This window comes from Hypanus sabinus, chromosome 21 (genome assembly GCF_030144855.1).
Source record: "Hypanus sabinus isolate sHypSab1 chromosome 21, sHypSab1.hap1, whole genome shotgun sequence".
Taxonomy (NCBI): domain Eukaryota; kingdom Metazoa; phylum Chordata; class Chondrichthyes; order Myliobatiformes; family Dasyatidae; genus Hypanus; species Hypanus sabinus.
Genome location: NC_082726.1, coordinates 30,795,270 through 30,818,986, shown reverse-complemented (window position 1 = coordinate 30,818,986; position 23,717 = coordinate 30,795,270). Strand labels below are relative to the sequence as shown.

At 43.5% G+C, this 23,717-nt stretch overlaps 2 protein-coding genes across 5 annotated transcripts in view; one reads left to right on the top strand and one right to left on the bottom strand.

Moving 5' to 3' along the window:
• Positions 1-16,998, top strand: part of pik3ap1 (phosphoinositide-3-kinase adaptor protein 1) — a 139,194-nt gene extending 122,196 nt beyond the window's left edge. For 2 of the 3 annotated variants that reach the window (XM_059946228.1, XM_059946227.1), the window contains 4 exons: positions 3,374-3,529; positions 5,649-5,719; positions 6,785-6,885; positions 12,961-16,998. In XM_059946228.1, the coding sequence (XP_059802211.1) occupies positions 3,374-3,529; positions 5,649-5,719; positions 6,785-6,885; positions 12,961-13,024 (392 nt within the window). In that variant the 3' untranslated portion in view covers positions 13,025-16,998. The remainder of the gene's footprint in view (positions 1-3,373; positions 3,530-5,648; positions 5,720-6,784; positions 6,886-12,960) is intronic. The other variant, XM_059946229.1, reaches the window with a different exon arrangement.
• On the bottom strand, positions 25-8,587 carry LOC132378916 (uncharacterized). Of its 2 annotated transcripts, none has more exons than XM_059946231.1 (2): positions 6,970-8,587; positions 25-1,744 (listed from the first exon to the last, which is right to left on the bottom strand). In XM_059946231.1, exon 2 carries the CDS (start codon positions 1,454-1,456, stop codon positions 413-415), a length of 1,044 nt encoding a protein of 347 aa, XP_059802214.1. In that variant the 5' UTR covers positions 1,457-1,744; positions 6,970-8,587; the 3' UTR covers positions 25-412. The 2 variants fall into 2 exon arrangements, with proteins under 2 accessions (XP_059802214.1, XP_059802213.1); XM_059946230.1 differs by lacking the exon at positions 6,970-8,587 and adding an exon at positions 5,598-5,686.
• Positions 16,999-23,717: the final 6,719 nt, after the last annotated feature.

The window sequence follows — 23,717 nt, the reverse complement described above, 5'->3', positions numbered from 1 at the left end:
ATAATAATAAAAAGATTAAAAAAAAGGAAAATGATTACCAATGCATCCACGATTTCTAGAGCCACCTCTTTAAGTACCCTGGGATGCAGACCATCAGGTCCTGGGGACTTATCAGCCTTCAGACTCAACAGTCTATCCAACACCGTTTCTTGTCCAATATAAATTTCCTTCAGTTCATCCTTTACCCTAGTTCCTTTGGCCACTATTACATCTGGGAGATTGTTTGTGTCTTCCGGAGTGAAGACAGATCCAAAGTACCTGTTCAACTCATCTGCCATTTCCTTGTTCCCCATAATAAATTCACCCGTTTCTGTCTTCAACGGCCCAATTTTGGTCTTAACTATTTTTTTTTGCTATTCACGTACCTAAAGAAGCTTTTACTATCCTCCTTTATATTCTTGGCTAGTTTACCTTAGTACCTCATTTTTTCTTGGCGTATTGCCTTTTTTGTTATCTTCTGTTGCTCTTTAAAAGCTTCCCAGTCCTCCGGTTTCCCACTCATCTTTGCTATGTTATACTTTGTCTCTTTTATTTTTATACTGCCCTTTACTTCCCTCGTCAGCCATGGCTGCCCCTTTTTCCCCTTAGGATCTTTCTTCCTCTTTGGAATGAACCGATCCTGTACCTTCTGCATTATTCCCAGAAATACCTGCCATTGTTGTTCCACTGTCTTCCCTGCTAGGGTATTGTTCCATTGAACTTTGGCCAGCTCCTCCCTCATAGTTCCATAGTTCCCTTTGTTCAACTGTAATACTGCCACATCCGATTTTCCCTTCTCCTTCTCAAATTGTAGGTTAAAACGTATCTTATTATGGTCATTACCTCCTAATGGTTCCTTTACCTCGAGGTCCCTGATCAAATCTGGTTCATTGCACAACACTAAATCTAGAATTGCCTTCTCCCTGGTAGGCTCCAGTACAAGCTGTTCTAAGAATCCATCTCGGAGGCACTCCACAAACTCCCTTTCTTGGGGTCCAGTGCCATTCTGATTCTCCCAGTCTATCTGCATGTTGAAATCCCCCAAGACAACTGTATCATTACCTTTGCAACATGCCAATTTTAACTCTTCACTCAACTTACACCCTACATCCAGACTGCTGTTTGGGGGCTGGTAGATAACTCCCATTAGGGTCTTTCTACTCTTAGAATTTCTCAGTACTAGCCATACTGACTCTACATTCCCAGATTCTATGTCCCCCCTCGCAAGGGACTGAATATCATTCCTCACCAACAGAGCCACCCCACCCCTTTTGCCAGTCAGTCTGTCCTTTCGATAAGATGTATATCCTTGAATATTCATTTCCCAGGCCCTGTCCGCTTGAAGCCGTGTCTCAGTTATTCCCACAACATTGTACTTGCCAATTTCCAACTGAGCCTCAAGCTCATCTACTTTATTCCTTATACTTAGTGCATTCATATATAATACTTTTAATTCGGTACTCCCCTCTCCTTTCATATCAATTCCTATTTCACTTGGCCATACTGTATGATCTCTTCTCTTATTTTGCGTAAGTCTTCACTGTGGAATACATTAGCAGTATGCTGGAAGTTCCAGGTGTCGGGTCATGAAGTGTGTGAAGTTACCATAACTAGAGTTAATGTTCTTGGGAAATTGAAAGGTTTGAAGATGTATAACTCACCTGGACCAGATGGTGTACACCCCAGGGTTCTGAAAGAGGTGGCTGAAGAGATTGTGGAGGCATCAGTAATGATCTTTCAAGAATCACTAGATTCTGGACTGGGCCTGGAAGATTGGAAAATTGCAAATGTCACATTCCTCTTCAAGAAGGAAGAGAGGCAGAAGAAAGGAAACTATAGACCAGTTAGTCTGACCTCAGTGGTTGGGAAGATGTTGGAGTCGATTGTTAAGGATGTGGTTTCAGAGTACTTGGAGGCACATGATAAAATAGGCTCTAGTCAGCATGGTTTCCTGAAAGGAAAATCTGGCCTGACAATCTGTTGGAATTCTTTGAAGAAATAACAAGCAGGATAGACAAAGGAGAATTGGCTTGGATTTTCTGAAGGCCTTTGACAAAGTGCCACACATGAGGCTGCTTAACAAGCTATGAACCCATGGTATTACAGGGGGGATTTTAGCATGGATAAAGCAGTGGCTGATTAGCAGGAGGCAAAGAGTGGGAATAAATGGAGCCTTTTCAGGTTGGTTACCGGTGACTAGTGGTGTTTTACAGGGGTCTGTGTTGGGACCGATTATTTTTTACGTTATATGCCAATGATTTGGATGATGGAATTGATGGCTTTTTTTTTACAAAGTTTGCAGACGATATGAGGATAGATGGAGGAGAAGATGGTTTTGAGAAGGTAGAGAGACTACAGAAGGACTTAGACAGACAGGAGAATGAACAAAGAAATGGCAGATGGATTACAGTGCTGGGTCATGCACTTTGGTAGATGAAGTGAAAGGGTTGACTATTTTCTAAATGGAGAGAAAATACAAAAAAATGAGATGCAAAGGGACTTGGGAGTCCTTGTGCAGCATTCCCTAAAAGTTAATTTGCGGGTTGAGTCTGTGGTGAGGAAGGCAAATGCAATGTTAGCATTTATTTGAAGAGGACTAGAATATAAAAGGAAAGATGTAATGTTGAGACTTCGTAAAGCACTGTTGAGGCATCGTTTAAAGAATTGTGAACAGGTTTGGGCCCCTTTTCTTAGAAAGGATGTGCTTAAACTGGAGAGGGTTCAAAGACATTTCACAAAAATGATTCCAGGATTGAATGGCTAATCATATGAAGAGCTTTTGATGGTTCTGGGCCTGTATTCACCAGAATTCAGAAGAATGTAGGGTGACCTCATTGAAACCTATTGAATGGTGAAAGGCCTTAATAGAATGGACGTGGAGAGGATGTTTCCTATGGTGGGAGAGTCTAAGACCAGAGGATACAGCCTCAGGTTATAGGAGCGTCCTCGTAGAATGGAGATGGTGAGGAATAGCTTTAGTCGAATGGTGATGTATCTGTGGAGGCCAAGTCTTTACGTATATTTAAGGCAGAGGTTGATAGATCCTTGACTGGTCAGGGCATGAAGGGATATGGGGAGAAGGCTGGAGATTGGGGTTGAGAGGAAAAAATGGATCAGATGGTGAAGCAGACTTGAAGGGCCAAAGGGCCTAATTCTCCTCTATCTTATGGTCTTATTATTGTTCTCTCCAAATCTGAATGATTGAATTTTAATGTTGGTACTCAGTGTGCATTGTGTACATGTTTGTAGTTGTGGAATATTCCCCTGGGTGATTTTTGGAGTCCTGGTTGCAAAGTTATTTATTTGCAATGTCTTTTATCCAGGGGCCATGTCAGATATGATCACCATTTTATTTCAAGTGTATTAAAACATAACTGTTGTGATGGCTACTTAGAGATGGAGATCACCCTTCCTGCTCGATCACAGGACATTTTAGACAGTGCAGAATGTGGAGTGTATGAAGCTAACCCCAGATTCATCTCGCCTTGTCCAATCCGAGAGGGGATACAACGGGGACAGTGGAATACAGGAAGCACATCCAGCACAGCAAGTATGAGCATGTTGATGGCAAATTTGGCACATTCTAACACCCTTAATCTTTCTTTAAATGATGGGAATGAAATACACTAACAGAGAGGAGGACAATCCACATTGCCTCTGCTAACATTCGAGAGACAATGATTTGGTGAAAATTATATTTTGATTCTTCCTCTGTCGTACTTTTTAATGTAGCTTCCAGAATACCATAGCCAACTCACATCTCACACAGTTATCATTTGCTCGATGTAGATTTAAACCCTGAGTTTCAGATTGAACTAAATCGCTTTTGATCATTGTCACGTCTGTCTCACCGTCATCCCCCTTTCCTTCTGATCCCTCATTAGATCATCATTGAAACATCTACTACTCCCATTGCTGATTCTCAACACTTAGAAAACGTTTCATCTACCTTCCATGAACTCCACTCTTCTACAGTGATCAGTTGTCTTACCCTTGTTGTGTTTGATTCCATTTGCTGAATTTACACTATACAGTCCATCACTGTCACTGTTTTGGGGACCTCTAGATAACTCCCAACAATATTTTCTGATGAAGGGTTTCGGCCCGAAACGTCGTTATTACCTCCTCCAATAGATGCTGTCTGGCATGCTGAGTTCTGCCAGCATTTTGTGTTTTTTTTATATTTTCTGCCTCTTTTTGTTTGTTACCCAATTAGATTTGTTCTGTTATTTGAAGTCAAAGGTACCACACTTCCTTTTATATTTTGCTTCTCTTATAAAAGTAACAGTTAACATGACTGGGGTATGTAATTCACAATCTTATTTACTTAGCAACAATGCCCTTTGATAATTATTAGATAACAACCATCAATTTCCAGTTGAGCCATTACTTTTTTCTACTTTAATGCTAATACTGTGTTTATTCAGATAGTTTTGACTTTGTACCATGTTCCTTGCTCTGATTGCTGTTGGAGTTATGCTCCTGTTTCTGCCTTTTATTCCTTCCTGACATTCTCATATCATTCCTCATTTGCTGCCCTTCTCCATCACTTTGTCCTTTCACTTAAACTCTGTCTCCACTTACAAGAGTTCCGTGCCACCACCTTATTGATTTTAAATCTATATCTGCAGTTCCAGTTCTGGACAAGTCCTGATTCTTTGTGAACCCTGCCCCATTGGAACTGCTTCCTCTTTCCTCAGCATTGGTACCTAGGCCATTGAACTGAAATCCATTTCTTCCACACCACTCTTTGAACTTTCTGATCTTAGGAATCCTTTGTCAATTTGTAGGTGACTGTTAGTAGCCTAGAGATGATCATATTTGCTTTACTATATCATAGACCTTCCAGCAACATCTCATCTTTCACAACTAAATCATTGGTTCCTAAATGAACTGTGAGAACAGGATCTTTCCCCTTCCAGTTCTGAGGACAGAGCCTTTGGGACCTGGGCTTAATGATGCAGAGAACAGTGCCTACCCCACCCTTGCAAATACATCATCCTCTGTCAAATTTCCTTTTGTTCTCTCCCACTTAAATACATTTCCAGTATATTTATATAATTCCTCCTGTTTGTGGAGATTTATAGTTTATCTCTTGGGTTTTGAAAGTTGGAGATGAGTTGATGATGAGAGACTAGATTATTCAGATTTTGAAATTAGGCAGAGCAGAAGATGTCAGGAAATGACTTAAAAAGAGAGATGCAATCTAGCCAAATGCAACCACCAGTATTTTTAACGTAACCCTCAGCCAAGGAGCATCAGGAAAACTTCGCTCCAACTTGATAAAAAAGATTAAATTGCTGAGTGAAGAAGACCCTAGATCCATCCAGTCACCATCTGGGATCCTGGTTGTTCTGTGAAACTTTAAAAGTGACATTCAAGTGTTAATTTCACTTTGAATGCCTCCTGCTGAACATGGTTAGCAAATACACAGTCCGTGGTCAGAACAGTGTGTGATGTAGAACAAACACGATTCAAATTCTGCAAGACCTCTTGTTTAACCTTCATTTAGCTTTATATTAAATCAAAACAGGATAATCCAGCTCTCCCTCCTTGAGTTGATTTGGCAGAGTGAGATTTGGGGGGGGGTTTTTTGTGTTCTTTGGCTAAAGTTCCACCTGTGAAGCGGCTCCCTTTCTTAAATCACATCTCCTCTTCTGTCCGTGCAGGCAGCCTCAGCAGTCGATCCAGTACGCGGAGTGTCTTGAGTCTAAGTAGTGGAGCAGAGGGCGACAATGAGGTAACTCTTACTTGAATCACAGATCCCTTGGATTAGGATTAGGGAAGCATTTGATCTAAAGTGCTACTTACAGTCAGTTTTGTTCAGCCAGAGGTGGAGGTGGGAAGGGGGAATATGGAAGAGTTGGAGGGGAGGCTTATGGTAATGCTCAGAGTTCTAGTGGCCACCAGAAGGCTGACACAAGACTGAGGATCTAAGTGGCTGATGGCAAGGTTGAGAGAGCATCATGACCACAGGTTTTTTGTGACCCATGACACTGGAAGGGTACTCCAGAGGACACCTTTAACTGAGTGAAAGAAGGAAAGGTGGGATGTCCCAGTAGGACTCTGGAGGTAGTCTTGCAAGCAGATATGCATTAATTGAGGAAACTGAGCAAACAGCAGGAGGGTGGTGTAGTCAACAAGGCTACTAGGAAACGGGGGTTATGAGGGGTAATCTATGGTCACTAAGGAGGTCACTTTCAACCCTGAGAACACTTTCTGAGGTTGATGATGAAGTGGGAGGTAAGGATGGCCTTTTCAAGGAGTGGATGATGGCAGTAATTTTCAAATAGAAGACCATTGAACCCGAGGAGAGGGAACGCTTTCTGATACTAATAAAGCAAAATCCATGGAGAGGAAATGGTGCAGAGATTTAAAGAGAGGTTTTGTGGTTGGAATGAGTTCTGAGAAAATGATGTGGGAGGAAGATGATGAGGGGAGAGGCTGGGTGAAGGTCGGTCTTGGGGAGAAGGGGAGAGACAGCTGAAGGGATGCTTGATAATCAGTCAGGAGCACTGGTGTGATCTTGTACTCCCCCAACTCCCTACATCTCTGCAGCAATAAATTCAGAAGGAAAGAAAGTTGTGTGGACCCACTAGCCTGAATATAACTTTTACGGATGCTACATGGTCCAAGCACAGAGCTCCTTGCTCTTTATATGTTGTTGAAGATTAAAATGTGTGACTAGGTCTAGGAGAATATCTGGTGCCCTTTTAACACGACAGTCTACTGAAATGCCACATCACTCTCCCTAGTTTACCTGCAGTTACTAATGTTTTTCTTCACTTGCTTTCGTTGACACAAGGATAACGAACCAATGACCTGTGGGCCTACAAGATCTCGTCTGAGTCGACAGCGTCCACCGAGTTTGCCACCACCTCGAATTCCTCCCCGTGGACCGTCCAGGTATCTGCTCATGACCCACCACAGCTCTGTAATCCAGTTACTGCACTCATATCTGAACTGTTTCAAATTCAGCTAAAGACTCACCATTGTTCAGTTCTGTTAATATCCTTGTTGTGTATGGGACCCTCCCATAATTGTCCTCCATTCTGTGACTGGTTTACCCTTCAATGGCTAGTGATAACCTTGTTTTATTGTAGGTGGCTGAGTTAATTAATTACAGAATGTCCAAAGACAATGAGGGGAGAAAAGTGTTTGCCTTTTATACAGAAATTTCATGACTTCCATGAAGCATATAATACTGAGGCTTTATAAGGCATTGGACAGAGCACACTTGGAGTATTGTGACTAATTTTGGGCCCCTGGGGAGTAACCATTACTATCTTTTTATCAATGCACCATAGAAAGCATCGTATTTCGATGCACGCCTGCTTGGTATGCAACTGCTCTGCATGTAACCACAAGAAACCTCAGAGAGGTGTGGACACAGACGTGTGAACCAGCCTCCCCTCCCCTACAATTCTCTCAGTAAAGCAGTTAGTATAATCAAAGACCCCAGAAACTCTATCCATTCTCTCTTCTGCCCCTTCAATTAGGAAGTAGATTTAAAAGAAAACGTAGGAAACCTATAGCACAATACAGGGCCTTTGGCCCACAAAGTTGGGCCGAACATATCCCTATCTCAGAAATTACTAAATTTACCTATAACCCTCTATTTTACTAAGCTATCTAAAAGCCTTTTAAAAGACCCTATCATATCCGCCTCCGCCACCATAGCCGGCAGCCCATTCCTTGCACTCACCACTCTCTGAGTAAAAAACTTACCCCTGACATTTCCTCTGTACCTACTCCCCAGCACCTTAAACCTGTGTCCTCTTGTGGCAACTATTTCAGCCCTGGGAAAAAGCCTCTGACTGTCCACACGATCAATGTCTCTCATCATCTTGTACACCTCTATCAGGTCACCTCTCGTCCTCCTTCGCTCTAAGGAGAGAAGGTCGGGTTCACTCAACCTATTCTGATAAGGCATGCTCCCCAATCCAGGCAATGTCCTTGTATCCTCTGCACCCTATCTATGGTTTCCACATCCTTCCCATAGTAAGGCAACCAGAACTGAGAGCATGTACTACCAGTTTCAGGGACAGCTCCTACCCTGCAGTTGAATGGTTTCCTGATATGAGAAGATGGACTCTCGACCTCATAATCTACCTTATTATGACCTTGCACCTGATTTTTAATGCACTTGCTCTATTGCAGTTATATTTGTTCTGCATTGGTATTGTCTTACAGCAGGGGTTCCCAGCCTTTATTATGCCATGGGCCAATACCATTAACCAAGAGCTCCATGGACACTAGGTTAGGAATCCCTATCTCAGAGGTATTGTTCTACCTCAGTGCAGTGTCTGTATGAACAGTATGCAAGACAAGCATTGTGTCTCAGAACAGATCATAATAATAAACCAAGGCCAATTACATAAACCTTACTGGAGACCACAGACCGAGAAGTCTGGGTCTGTCTGCAATGGTGGTGGAGTGGCTGCAGTGAAAAGTCTTCAGAGCAGATATAATGAAGAGAGAAACTGGCAAATGCGATGGAGGTTGTACAGGGGGCATAGTGAGCCAAGATTTAGAGTCGTACAGTATGGAAGCAGGCCCTTTGGCCCACCTGGTCCATGCCAACCAACCACTTGCCTGCATTTGGCCCATATCCATCTAAATCTTTCCTATCCATGTAGCTGTCCAGGTAACTTTTAAAAATTGTTAACCTACTGTATATGCTTCAAACACATCCTCTGGCAGCTCATTCCAGAAACACACCACTCAAAGTATCCCCCCCCCCCCACCACCCCCAAGTTGCTATTAAATCTTTCCACTCTCACCTTAAACCTACATCCTCTAGTTCATGATACCTTAACTCTCGGGAAAAGACTACATGCATTAACCCTATCACTACCCCTCGTGATTTTTTACCTCTCTCTAAGATCACTGCTAAATTCTCCACCCTGCAATGAAGAAGTCCGAATCTGCTCGTCCTCTCTCCGTTACTCAGTCCCTCAAGTCCCCATAAATCTCTGAATTGTTGGCTTGCTGGCATTTTTTCTGTAGCAGGGTAACCAAATATGAACACAATACTCCAAGTGCTATGTTGAGATAGTTATGGAAGTCTATAAAAGATGTCTGTCACCATTTCCCATGTCCCTGAATCAGGTATTCAGTAAAACTACAATATTCCTTTAACCCTTGGGAATTTCATGGGGCTGGAACACCAGCTATTCTGAACTGTTACTCTAGCCATCCAACATACTTTTATTTTTACTGATTTTGCATGTTATATTGTTGAATAATAAATGTCTCAGTGAACCTAGTGAGTTGAAGGGGAGCAGGAGCACTGCAGACCCCGGCTCTGCACACACGCCCACCCGCCTTCCTGACTGCTCGTGTTCCTGACTCTGATCCCAGCTTTGGCCATGCACCCAGCCTACTCTCCAGAATGGCAGCTAATTCCAAACTAATAGGTCATGGAGTATGCAACTCAGTAACAGACCCTTTGGCCCAGCTGGTCCATGCCAACCCAGATGCCCATCCAAGCCAATCCTATTTGCCTGTGTGTCCCACTAAACCTTTACTCTCCATGTTCAATATCTGAACAAATATCCTTTAAATTTATTTTTTGTGCCTGTCTCAACCCATTCCACAAGAAACTTGTTCCACTGTTTGGGTGAAAAATTTGTCTCTTGGGTACATGTTAAAATTTTCTCCTCTCACACTAAACCTATTCCCTTGATTCCCCAACCCTGGGAAAAATTCATCCCACTAATGCCCCTTATAGATCTCTATAAGATCACCTCTCAGTCCCCTATGCTCCTAGGGAAAAAGTCCCAGCCTGTAACAACTCCCCCTGTAGCTCAATCTCTCAAGTCCTGGCAACATCTTTGTAAATCTTTACTGCACTCTGTCCAGATTAATAACATCGTTCACAGAGTCATACAACACAGAAGCAGAGACTTTGGTCCATCAAGTCTATGCAGAACTATTAACCTGCTTAGTCCCATTGACCTGCACCTGGACCCTTGCCCTCCATTCCTTTCCCATCCCTGTACCTATCCAAATTTCTCTTAAGTGTTGAAATCAAACCCACATTCTCCACTTGCACTGGCAGCTCATTTCACATTCTCACCACCACCTGACTGAAGAAGTTCCCTTCCTGTTTCCCTTAAACATTCCACCTTTCACTCTTAACCCATGACCTGTAGTTGTAGCCTCACCTAGCCTCAGTGGAAAAAGCCTGGTTGCATTTCCCCTATCTATATACTTCTATCAAATCTCCCCTCATTCTCCTACGTTCTAGGGAATGAAGTCCTAACCTATTCAACCTTTCCCAATAACTCATGTTCTCCAGTCCTGGCGGCATCCCTGTAAACTTTCTCTGCACTCTGACAATCTTATCGTCATCTTTCCTGAAGGTCGATGACCAAAACTGCACATAATACTCCAGATTGGGTCTCAAGAATGTCTTAAACAATTTCAACATAACGCTCTAATTCCTGTACTCAGTACATTGATTTATGAAGGCCAATGTGCCAAAAGCTTTCTTTTCAACCCTTTCTAACTGTGACACCACCTTGAAGGGTTTATGGATTTGTATTCCCAGATCCCTCTGTTCTATTGCACTCCTCATTGCCCTACCGCTTACTGCATAAGACATACCCTGGCTGGTCCTCCCAAAGTACAACACCTCACACTCACCTGCATTAAATTCCATCTGCCATTTTTCATTTGCTCCTACTTGCCTATACTTGCTATGCACCTCCTTCTTTTTCCTAACCAGATCCTCAATCTCTCTTGAAAATCAAGCTTCACTGAAGTTGTTATCCTTGCCTTTTATTCTGACAGGAACATACAAACTCTGTACTCTCAAAATTTCACTTTTGAAGGCCTCCCACTTACCAAGTACACCTTTGTCAGAAAACAGACCGCCCAAATCCACACTTGCCAGATTCTTTCTGATAACATCAAAAAGATACCTTTCTCCAATTAAGAATCTCATCTTGAGGACCAGTCCTATCTTTATTCATAATTACCTTAAAACTAATGACATTATGATCTCTAATGCAATGTGTTCCCCTACACAAATTTCTATCACCTTCTGAATATCACACTCAATTCTATATTGTGATTTAAGAAACTTTCCTGAACACATTTGACAAACTCTTTCCCATCCAGCCCGTTTACAGTATGGGAGTCCCAGTCAATATGTGGAAAATTAAAATCACCTACCGTCACATCCTTGTGTTTCTTGCACCAGTCTCTGATCTCTCTACTGTCCTGTTGGGTAGTCTATAATTTAACAAGGTCATACCTTTCTTATACTTCATTTGATGAACTTTGCAATCTGTCCTGTCTGAGCACTGCTGTGATATATTCCCTAACAAGTAATGCCACCCCCACAATCCCTCCCGCTCTATCACATCTGAAGCATCGGAACCCCAGAACATTGAGCTGCCAGTCCTGCCCCTTCCTGTTTCTGGCCTCACTAGCATATGGCATGAGAAGCAATCCTGAAATCACAGCTCTGGAGGTCCTGTCCCTTAACTTGGCACCTAATTCCCTGAACCCACTTTGCAGGAACATGTAACCCCTTCTACCCATGTCATGGTACTGATATGGACCACAGCTTCTGGCTGCTCACCCTCCCACCTGAGAACACTCTGGACTCAATCTGAGACATCCCTGACCCTGGAACGCAGGACGCAACATACTATCTGAGAATCTCGTTCTTGTTACTGGACCCCCTTTCTTTATCTTAACCAAGGAATCTCCTATCCCTGCAGCTCCCTCCTTTCCTTCTTAGCCACTGAGCCTGACTTCTGTGATCATTTCTCGCCAACAGTATCCGAAGTGGTATACCTGTTGCTGAGGGGAGCAACCACAAGCATACTCTACAGTGGCTGTCTAACCCCTCTCCCCCCACGATGGTCACCCAGTTACCTTGGGTGTAACTATCTCCCTGTATGCCTTGTCTACCAATCCAACACCCTCCTGAATGATCCAGAGTTCCTCTAGTTCCAACTCCAACTCATAAATTCAGTCTATTAGAAGCTGCAACTGGATGCACTTCTTGCAAGTGTAGTCATCAGTGACACCGGGGGTCTCCCTGCCTTCCCACATCCTGCAATGGGAGCATTCCACAAACTGCCTGGCATTCTTACCACTCTAAATGTGCAAGAAAGAAAAAAGAATAACTTGCGGGGAAAAAAAATCTGCCTATGTCTCTGCTCACCAAAGCCTTGATGAGCCAAAGCCTCAATTCCACACTTGAGCACTGGCCCACTCACTAAAAGCTAACTTTTTTTTATTGGATTTTGCCAAGTGGCTAAATATGCACAATCTAGTGTCTCATCATGAACTGTGGCACGCAAAATGTGCCAACTGCCCCCACTGGCTTCATTTAAATTCTCTCCACCCTAATGCAATCCAATGTATCCTCAGGAACTGTGGCACATAAAATTATATTTTTCCTATAACAGTGTGACCAAAGCTAAACACAATATTCCAAGTGCAGCCTCCCAATTGTATTTACATAATCTACCCACTCCTACGTTTCTCATTGCCCTGACTACAGGCCGTTATGTGAAAAGCCTTTCTCACTACCCCATCGATCTGTTAGTCCACTTTCAGGGAACCACGTGCCTGAGCTCCAAGGTCCCTCTGTTCTACAACACTTCCCAGAGCCCTATCATTCACTGTGGAAAAGCCCAAACTGGATTTGACTTTCCAGATCCAAATTAAATGCTGTTTGACATTCTTCAACCCTCTTACACAGCCGATCAAGAAATCGCTGTGCATTTTAATAACATTCATTGCCTGCAATGCTGCTTATTTTGGAGTCTGAGTGAGCCAGATGCCAGGACTATGGAAGTTTTCATGGTACTCAGCAGGTGAAGGGGGCAGAGAGGTAAATAGATTGAATTTGTCTTCATTTTCCATCTACATGAGACTAGGCTGTTGTCGGTACCTTCCAGCTGTGGGATTCCATCACTAACCCTCCTATCCTTTAACCCTCCATTTGTTTTGCAGGAGTCCAAACCAGCCATCAGTCAAGTCGACTCCTGCTCCTCCAGTGCCACCTAGAGGCCGATAGTCACACCCCAAGAACAACCAAGATCTTCTTGATGAATCAACATTCAAGTAACACACCTTCACCACCTGAAACAAGAAGTGTGGTTCATTCGAAGATTTACACCTTTGCAATTTGTTGCATTGTTGTTGACACAGCATGTAGGACATCTCTGAAGAATGTCAGCGTTTTATTAACTAGGTGTGCAGAACTACCAAATTGCTCAGTAAAACCATGGACATGAAGCTAAGAATGGCTATGTCAAATGCAAATAATACAGAGCTTGTCCAAATCTCAAATGAGCAACCATTCTCCTACCTGTGTGTGTTGCAAAGGCCTCTTTTGTAGGAATGTTGAACAGATTTAGGACACATCGATTCTGCATTCAAGAAAAATCCAATGAGCATTTAAAATTTTAAATAACAAATGGTGAACTATTGGAAAGTTGAGGATTGTGGGGAACAGGCAGGAAGCTGGAGCTGAGAACAAAGTCTGATTAGACACATTAGTAAATGCAGAAGCTAGCTCAAGGGGCCGATTGGCCTACTCTTGTTCCTATTTCTATGTACTTATCATATTTAGCTGAATAATTTTGCACGATACAGTCAAGATTTTTCATCTTCTGCTATTTCATGACAGAAATCTAGATGGTTCCTCAAACCAGTTATTCTAAATACAAATCTATGGTGGGACATTTCCGGAACTCCTTAGTCTGTCTGAGAGATTTAGGCAAGTTCACCCTTAATATATAAATGGCTCTCAGAAATGTCTTTGGATAAAGGATAGCTGAAGACTAGTGTAGCAAGTTCACATTTAATTATCGATCAACCATATATGAATACCCATGAATACAGTCAAATGAAACAGCCAAACACGGTACCAACAGACATACACAGCAAAAGACACATACAGCACAGTATAAGATAACAGTAAACATGCAGTCACACAGTAGAAAATACAATATAGCCCAAGTCCCTGAGCAACATGTCCTGCATCTTGATGGTGCATGGATGATTGTTGGCAAGGGAAGTGCTCAGCAGTCCACAGACTAACGTAATCCACCTTGTCTTCTGCTGAGCGAACACTGGAGGGCAGCACTGATGGGAGTGGTGTTCTCCAATCCAGCATGGTCACTGCACCACACCACCCCCAGCGTCTCCTCTCCTGGGTGGCTACAACTGACGACCCAGCTGCATCAGGCCTAGTCCACGCGCGCTACAGCCAAGGTCATACAGCTTCCCAGCTGTCAGTCACACCAATAAATCAGTAAACCGGACCAATGTCCAACAGGGTCTAGCGATCACAAGAAAAGTGCTCAAGATAATCACTGGCTGTCAGACTTCACCCCGGCTTCATGCACTGAAGCCTCTCTGTAGCAACACAGTCCGCACCAAGCCTGGCTCCTCCAGCTCCCTCACTATCGAGCAACCTGCTGTTGGGGCAGATCTGCAGTACCTGAAGTTCTTAAAATTCAGCACTGTCTTACAATTGTAAAAAGAAAATTTTAAAAAGACAAGGGCATCTTTGTTGGCCCCAGAGAGGCCACTGTGTCCAAGCATGCTGTCATCATACAGGATTGAGGATTGATACCCCCATGTTCGGGTTCAAAGGCATATAGCGACTGCATGTTGATGTTTTCCTAAGTAACTGATGAAACACTGATCAATACTAAGATATGCCAGCAGGACAGTCTGTTGCTTTGTTGTAAACATTCCTTTCTGCAAGAAAGAGTAGTTCTTGTTCTGATCCTCTTCTTGGTTCTCTGTAAGCCCCTCACCTGTTCTATACCTAGCTGTTAATTCCTGCCTCACCCCAGGTGAATCTGGCTGGTTTCAGTGCTTTCTGTCGCTCTGGTAACTTTGCGCTTCCCTGGTATACATCACTTTGAAATCTATGCCTAATGTTCTGGATTGATCATTCACTTTTTTGTAGTGCGAGGAAGAACTACTCTATTTTTCAGTTCACAGTGTGATTTGCTGCCTTAACACATGCCTGACAACTGAAATTTTTTTCTATAATCTGAATAATTTTTTACTTTGAACACAATCATCTTTGTAAAATATTTATATGACATACTCTGTTTTGAGTCTTAAGCAGAATCAGAAGCAGATTTATTATTATTAACATATAATGTGAAGTTTGTTATTTTGTGGCAGCGGTACAGTGCAGAGACAATGATTTATAAGTTACAAAAATAAGCAAATGATGCAAAAAAAAGTTAACAATGAGGTAGTATTCATGGGTTCATGGATCGATCTAATGGCTGAAGGGACGAAGTTCCACCGCGTGCCTCCAGGCTCCTGTACTTCCGCCTTCACGGTAGCAATGAGAAGAGGGCATGTTCTGAATGGTGAGGGTCCCAGAGACAGATGCTACCTCCTTGAAGCTTCCTTAGATGTTTTATCTGTTGATTTGGTGCTTATTTCAGAGAAAGATGATAGTTCGACAGTAAACTCCCTCTCCCCTGCCCCACAAAGTGCTTGTGGTCCAGTTTTGCAGGATTATCCCAAATGGAACAGCGGAAAACGAACCCCCCCCCCCCCTTCCCTCCTCCATTTTTGTCTTGTGAGTTTGCCTGGCTGGTGTCACCATCCCCATTGTCCATCTACAGGACTGAAGAATGAAAGAGAGGACATGAAGCAGCAGCAGATGTTTCAAACAGTGGATGGATTCAGAAGCATTTAATAAGAGAGATTTGGGGGGAACCTGGTTCTATATTTTTTTAAAATAATGCCATTACTTTCGTTATGTGAGATTGCGTTTATGTATGTCTAAACAAATTGTATGCTCCAATGATCAAATTAAGATTCAACCTGAGGCACGTTGCTGTCTTTTTCATTAATTCGTAGGATGTGGTCGCCATTTGCAATGTAAGGTCTGCTCGTTTGTCTTTGAGAGTGGTGAGCTGACATTTGTCTGGCAAGGGACATGGTGGCAGAGTGTTAGTGCTGCTGCCCCTCAGCTCTGAGGACCCGAATCTGATCTTAACTTCAGATGTTTCCTGTGTGGGACTCGCACGTTCTCCCTGTGACTGTGTGGGGTTCTCTTGGGTATTCTAGTTTCCTCACAAGTACCCAAGACATTTGCCACAATAATGGACTGCTGTAAGTTACCCTTTAATACAGGTTAAAGGGGTTGTATGTGTGACAAAGCAAATTGTAGGGATACAGGGAAATGAGGAGAGTGGGAAAGGATAAATGTAGAGAGTTTCCAAATTCAGTGAAGGACTATTGAAGATTAAACTGGTGTGTAACCATTTGCTTCACCAAATAACAATATCTATGGGAGAGAAGAAGCGGTAGGGAAATGTGGGGTAATGAGACTGATGGGAAAAAAGGTGAGAGCTGGCATAGACTCGATGGGCCAAAAGGTTCCTTTTCGGACATAAAATTTGAGATATATAGGGCAGCTGGCTGAGCAACATGGCTTCCGTGTGTTTGTTGATCTCATTTTCCAAGGCTGGAGGAGGTCACGAGCTGGGAATTTACTTCTTGTCAAAAGGACAGACGATAGCTGCGGGTCTTCTCACTGGGTAGGGTGGCAGAGCGGGTGCTGTTTAAGCCTTCCCCTGAATTACTTCAGCCTCTCTGTTGCTTGCTGGAGCTCTGCTCATCCAAGTATCACTCTCTCGTACTCCTTTCCTGCTGCAGCTGCGAAAACTTTGGGCACCAGGAGATGGGTTACTTGGATACACAGCCTCTGGCCTGTTCTTGTAGACATGCTGTTCTTTTAGATCTATGGCCTTTGGTGACACCTGATGTTGATAGTGGGGCATTTGATGAAAATAATTGCATAGAATATGGTTAGACTTTGTGCACTTTATCTTCTTGTGTGGTCAGAAAGATTGAGATCATTAAGTATAACATGTTATGTTTTGAAATTCTGTGCACCAGTATTAAGCGACTGATAATACACAAATATTGTCTTATCTATCTGGAAATATAGATTTTAATCACAATGTTGCAGCCTTAGAAATTAAAATCATTTATCTGAACAGAGCAACGTGACCCTTTACTTGCAGTTTTTCACACATTTAGAAACTGTCTCTGCACACTTTCCAAAGCCGAACAGTCCGTGTGATCCATGGTAACAGGGATCTCTTCACACTTTTGTCAGACGTTGTTGTAAAAATACACTGAGTCCAGGACTGGTGATTGCTGGTCTGGAGTTGACATAAATCAGGATATACATTTTGGATGGGCAAGAGCTTTGATATTTAAAGAGAACCTGTCAACAATGTGCTCCATCATGGATCCAGCTGGGACAGAGACAGACACAGTCACACACCTCAGCAGGTCAGGCAGCACCTGTGGGGGGAAATACACAGTCAATGGTTCAGGCCAAGACACTTCAGGCCTTATTTCCTCCACAGATGCTGCCTGACCTGTTGAGTTCCTCTAGCATTTTGTGTTTGTTGTTCAAGATTTCCATCAACTGCAGAAACCTGAGTGCCTGGGGCAGAAGGTGCACCTGCTCCTTACAGCAGAGCTGTATTTCAACATGGCTATCTGACCACAGAGTCAAAGAGTTTAAAGATGTCTGTGTCGTCCATACATCCACTAGTTCTCGGCTGTCTTCCCTTGCACTTGTCCTTCCAGTCCCCTCACCTCTCACACTCTGCTTAACATCTAATCCTTTGCATTTTTTGGGTATCTGCCCCATCATGTTTGACTCTTGTGCCAGTATTTACCTGGTTAGGCTCCTGTCTCATTGTGCTAAATGAAGTTAATGCCAGCAGTGGTCCTTTTTGTAAAAACAAATGTTCTCTTCATATGTGCTACTGTCAACTGCCTTTACTGGCCAGGACTATCAGCATGGAAGTAGACCTTTTGATGCAACTCGACCATGTGGACCAAAGTGTCTACCAAAGCAAGTCCCGTATGTCTGCAGTCGGTCCACATCCCTCTAGACATTTCCTGTCCATCTATCTGTCTAAATTTCTTTTAAACTGCAACACTTAGCGCTTGTCAAATTAATTTCCATCCACTCTTCCTTAGTCCACCTTCCCCTTTGATTTAGATCTTGCTCTAGTTTCATATAACCTTCTTCATCCTCCACTGTACAACTAATTTTGGTGTCATCTGCAAACTTACCAACTGTGCTAACTGCGATCTTATCCAAATCATTTATATGGTTGACCAAAAACAGAGGACCCACAACCAGTCCCTATGGCACAGCATTAGTCACAAGCCTCCAGTCTGAAAAATAGCCCTCCACTAACTCCTACCACCAAGGTAACTTCGTATACAATTGATTCACCCTGGAGTTCAGATCATTTCACTTTCCGGACCAGCTTGCCATGTCAGAGTTTCTCAAAGGCTTGGCTAAAGTTCTTGTAGACAGCATCTATCACCTTTCCTTCTTCAATCCTATCGGTCACCTTGTAAATAAACCAGCAGAGGAACTTTAACTTTAAGAGAAATTGTAACAACTGCTTTATTGACCTCCAAACACAGAACATAAAGAGTGATTTTAAAAAAGCCTCACATAATTACATCGTCATGTCAGACCAGCCACTTAAAGTGAATCCCAACTCAATGTCGGTGGTTGTAAATTATGTATGTTTCCACCCATTACATTACCCTACACAGCCCCCCCCCCCCCGCCAGAATTCACCAAAACTGGCATTGTGAGCCTGCCAGAGCTCAGGTCCTATGTTCCTTGGGTGGAGGAACAGCAGGTGCCACCGGCTTATCCAGAGGGGTGTTGACACACTCATGGTCATGAAGTGATGGCTGGGTAGCAGAATCCTCCAAATCTTGGTGGGCCAGTTTAAGACAATCTACCAGAATACATTCTGGTTTATCCCTTCTATGTATGATAAGTGCCTTTCCCCTTCCTTCCAAAGCACAGAACGGACTATTGGAAGGGGGCCTAAGGGGATGATGTGAGCCTTATGTCAAACGAAAACAAACAAGACAGAATGTAGGTCAACAGGAAACCAAGCGTGTTGTACGCCATGATAGGAGGAATAGGTGAAAGGATTGAATTTACTGAGGAGAGTGGAACGCTGTTGAAAGGACATCCAGGTGAGCAGGGCGTCAGGAATAAAATCACCTGGCACTTGTAATGGCTGCCCATGTACCATCTCAGCAGTGATTGACTGGGTCTCTTTTCAAGTTGTTGTGAGCTCCAACAGGACCCACGGGAGGCAATCATGCCAACACTCATCTATCAGGGAAGCCCTCAGATCAGTCTTTAAGGAGCAGTGAAACCACTCGCATAGACTATTGGACTGTGGTGTTACGCCATGGTGTATCACCCAAAGTTCTGGGCCATCTAAGCTCATAGGTTTGATGTGAATCGGGAATAAGGTCGGAGGAAATATCAAATCGGATGCCAAATTGAGCAATCTAGGCACTGAAGCACACCCAGCACATGCTGGCGACCATCATCGACGCTAGAGGGACGATCTCTAGCTACCTTTTGACATGGTCTACCACGTAAGGAGATGCATGAAACTGTGGGAGGGAAGAAGAGGACCAACCAGGTCCATATTGACATGGTGAACACATTGCTCAGATCTCAAAAGGTGCCAATGGTGCCCAAACATGACAGCTAATTTTTACCCACTAGAACTCAACACAGGCTGTACTCCAATCATGCACGTCCTTCCTTAGGCCGTGCTAAACAAAATTCAGTGTGGCCAGTTTCATTGAAGCCTTCTGGCCCAATGCAGAAGAGCCTGAATGGAGATAAAAACAGTCCATCTCCGGTTTGTGGCCACTGTGGGGCGAGGGCAACCAGTTGAGGCGTCACACAGGAGAGAAACACCAGCTTCCCTGAACTCAATGTCAGTCAACCACAGGCCTGAGATGCTGTTCAGTAAGCCTGGATCTCTGGGTCAGTAGCTTGGTAAACTGCCATGCTCACAGTCATCGCTTATGTGTGTGTGGCCTTAATGGCTGGCCTTGAGAGATAATCAGCTATGGTGTTATTTTTTTTCCCTTGATATGCTATCAGCTGGGAACTCTGCTATGTAGGCCAAATGGCATTGCCGCCGTGCAGACCAAGGGTCTGATACTTTGGCCATGTGTGGATGAGAAGTTTGTGGTCAATGAATGCTGTGATATGGTTGCCCTCTAGAAGAAAACAAAAATGGTGGACAGTCGGATAGACACTGAGGAGCTCACATTCAAACGTGCTGTACTTCCTTTTGGAGTATTGTGTGCAGTTTTGGTAACCTGCCTAGAGAAAAGATGTAAATAATGTTGAATGAGTACAGAGAAAATTTGCAAGGATGTTACCAGGACTGAAGGACCTGATTTATAAGAAAAGATTGAATAGGTTAGGAAAAGTAGGATTAAAGAATCCTGACCAGTCCTTACCTGTACCCCTGCACCCTCCTTGCTGAAACTTCACAAGTCGAACCATCAGGACTTAGCACTCAAACACTGGCCACTCTCACAGCAGCCATTCCAAAATGGCTGCTCCACTATACAATGGCTTCTTTTCATTTGCTCATGTGCCTCGGTACTTTTCAATCCTTACCCCATGCTCAAGGCTCATAAGAATTTAGGATAAGGGTAGGAAATTTAGAGGGAATTGGAGGGGGACCTATCTCACCCAGAGAGAGGTGAGTATCTGGAACACACTGCCTGAGAGAGTGGTGGAAAAAGAGTCACTGACAGATTTAAGAGATATCTAGGTGAGGAAAAGAACCACCTAGGAATAGAAAGCTAGCAGCCAAGTGCTAGAATTTGGTATTAACACAAATGGGTCAGTATGGACATGGTGGGCTGAATATCCTCTTCCCATGACTACGTGTGAAGCCATGTTCAAGATGTAGAAGGTCACAGTATGTCTGCTGAGGAGATGAGTTTCCCAATATATAATAAGACTTGCTCAGCATGCAACATTGCTCTGCTTGATGTTCACCCAACCTTCATCACCACCACTTCACAGTTTTGGAGAGTTGTGAAGAAACTTCAAGCCTCTCGTGTTGCCAATTTTGATGTAACACCTGATCAAGTACGCTGGATGGTGATTTTATGGAGCAAGTATACTTTATTAATCACAATTAGTTCAAACAACTCAAAGATTTACAATGCAGTGTCAAATTGGACCCAATAAACTTCCAAAATCTACTGATTGTACTTAGTTGTCAAACAGTCTAGATGAACCTGGCCAAGGTTCAATATGGTGAGTTCTTCTCCAAGTCCCTGCCTCAGCTCTCTACCTAGCTCTCTGAAATGCCTTTCCACTGCCAAATTGCAAATGTCGCTTTATTCTTCAAGAAGAAACTATAGACCAGTTAGTCTGACCCCAGTGTTGGGTAAGATGTCGGAGATGATTATTAAGGATGAGGTCTAGGGGAACTTAGAGGCACATGATAAAATAGGCCATAGTCAGCATGGTTTCATAGAAACATAGAAACCCTACAGCACAATACAGGCCCTTTGGCCCACGAAGTTGTGTCGAACATGTCCCTACCTTAGAAATGACTAGGGTTACCCATAGTCCTCTATTTTTCTAAGCTCCATGCACCTATCAAAAAGTCACTTAAAAGACCCTATCGTATCCACCTCCACCACCATTGCCGGCAGCCCATTCCAAGCGCTCACCACTCTCTGCGTTAAAAAAAACAACTTACCCCTGACATTTCCTCTGTACCTACTCCCCAGCACCTTAAACCTGTGTCCTCTTGTGGCAACCATTTCAGCCCTGGGAAAAAGCCTCAAACTATTCACATGATCAATGCCTCTCATCATCTTATACACCTCTATCAGGTCACCTCTCATCCTCCATCGCTTGAAGGAGTAAAGGCCAAGTTCGCTGAACCTATTCTCATAAGGCATGCTCTCCAATCCAGGCAACATCCTTGTAAATCTCCTCTACACCCTTTCTATGGCTTCCGCATCCTTCCTGTAGTGAGGTGACCAGAACTGAGCACAGTACTCCAAGTGGGGTCTGACCAGGGTCCTATATAGCTGCAACGTTATCTCTCGGCTCTTAAACTCAATCCCACGATTGATGAAGGCCAATGCACTGTATGCCTTCTTAACCACAGAGTCAACATGCGCAGCTGCTTTGAGCATCCTATGGACTCGGACCCCAAGATTCCTCTGATTGTCCACACTGCCAAGAGTATTTGACATCATATTTGACTTACCAAAATGAACTACTTCACATTTATCTGGGTTGAACTCCATCTGCCACTTCTCAGCCCAGTTTTGCATCCTATCAATGTCCAGCTGTAGCCTCTGACAGCCCTCCACACTATCCACAACACCTCCAACCTTCGTGTCATCAGCAAAGTCATAACCCAACCCTCCACCTCCTCATCCAGGTCATTTATAAAAATCATGAACAGTGAGGGTCCCAGAACAGATCCCTGAGGCACACCACTGGTCACCGACCTCCATGCAGAATATGACCCATCTACAACCATTCTTTGCCTTCTGTGGGCAAGCCAGTTCTGGATCCACAAAGCAATGTCCCTTTGGATCCCATGCCTTCTTACTTTCTCAATAAGCCTTGCATGGGGTACCTTATCAAATGCCTTGCTGAAATCCATATACACTACATCTACTGCTCTTCCTTCATCAATGTGTTTAGTCACATCCTCAAAAAATTCAATCAGGCTTGTAAGGCACGACCTGCCCTTGACAAAGTCATGCTGACTACTCCTAATCAGATTATACCTCTCTAAGTGTTCATAAATCCTGCCTCTCAGGATCTTCTCCATCAACTTACCAACCACTGAAGTAAGACACACTGGTCTATAATTTCCTGGGCTATCTCTACTCCCTTTCTTGAATAAAGGTACAACATCCACAACCCTCCAATCCACCGGAACCTCTCCCATCCCCATTGATAATGCAAAGATCATCACCAGAAGCTCAGCCATCTCCTCCCTCACCTGCCACAGTAGCCTGGGGTACACCTCATCCAGTCCTGGTGACTTATCCAACTTGATGCTTTCCAAAAGCTCCAGCACATCTTCTTTCTTAATATCTACATGCTCAAGCTTTTCAGTCTGCTGCAAGTCATCACTACAGTCACCAAGATCCTTTTACATAGTGAATACTGAAGTAAAGTATTCATTAAGTACCTCTTCTGTTTCCTCCGGTTCCATACACACTTTCCTACTGTCACACTTGATAGGTCCTATTCTTTCACGTCTTATCCTCTTGCTCTTCACATACTTGTAGAATGCCTTGGGGTTTTCCTTAATCCTGCCCACCAAGGCCTTCTTACAGCCCCTTCTGGCTCTCCTAATTTCCTTCTTAAGCTCCTTCCTGACAGCCTTATAATCTTCTAGAACTCTAACATTACCGAGCTCTCTGAACCTTTTGTAAGCTTTTCTTTTCTTCTTGACTAGATTTATTACAGCCTTTGTATACCATGGTTCCCGTACCCTACCATAACTTCCCTGTCCCATTGGAACGTACCTTTACAGAACTCCACACATTTATCCCCTGAACATTTGCCACGTTTCTTCCGAAACCTTTCCCTGAGAACATCTGTTCCTAATTTAAGCTTCCAATTTCCTGCCTGATAGCCTCATAATTCCCCTTACCAATTAAACCCTTTTCTAACTTGTCTGTTCCTATCTCTCTCCAATGCTATGATAAAGGAAATAGAATTATGATCACTATCTCCAAAATGCTCTCCCAATGAGAGATCTGACACCTGACCGGGTTCATTTCCCAATACCAGATCAAGTACAGCCTCTCCTCTTGTGGCCTTATCTACTATTGTGTCAATGAACCTT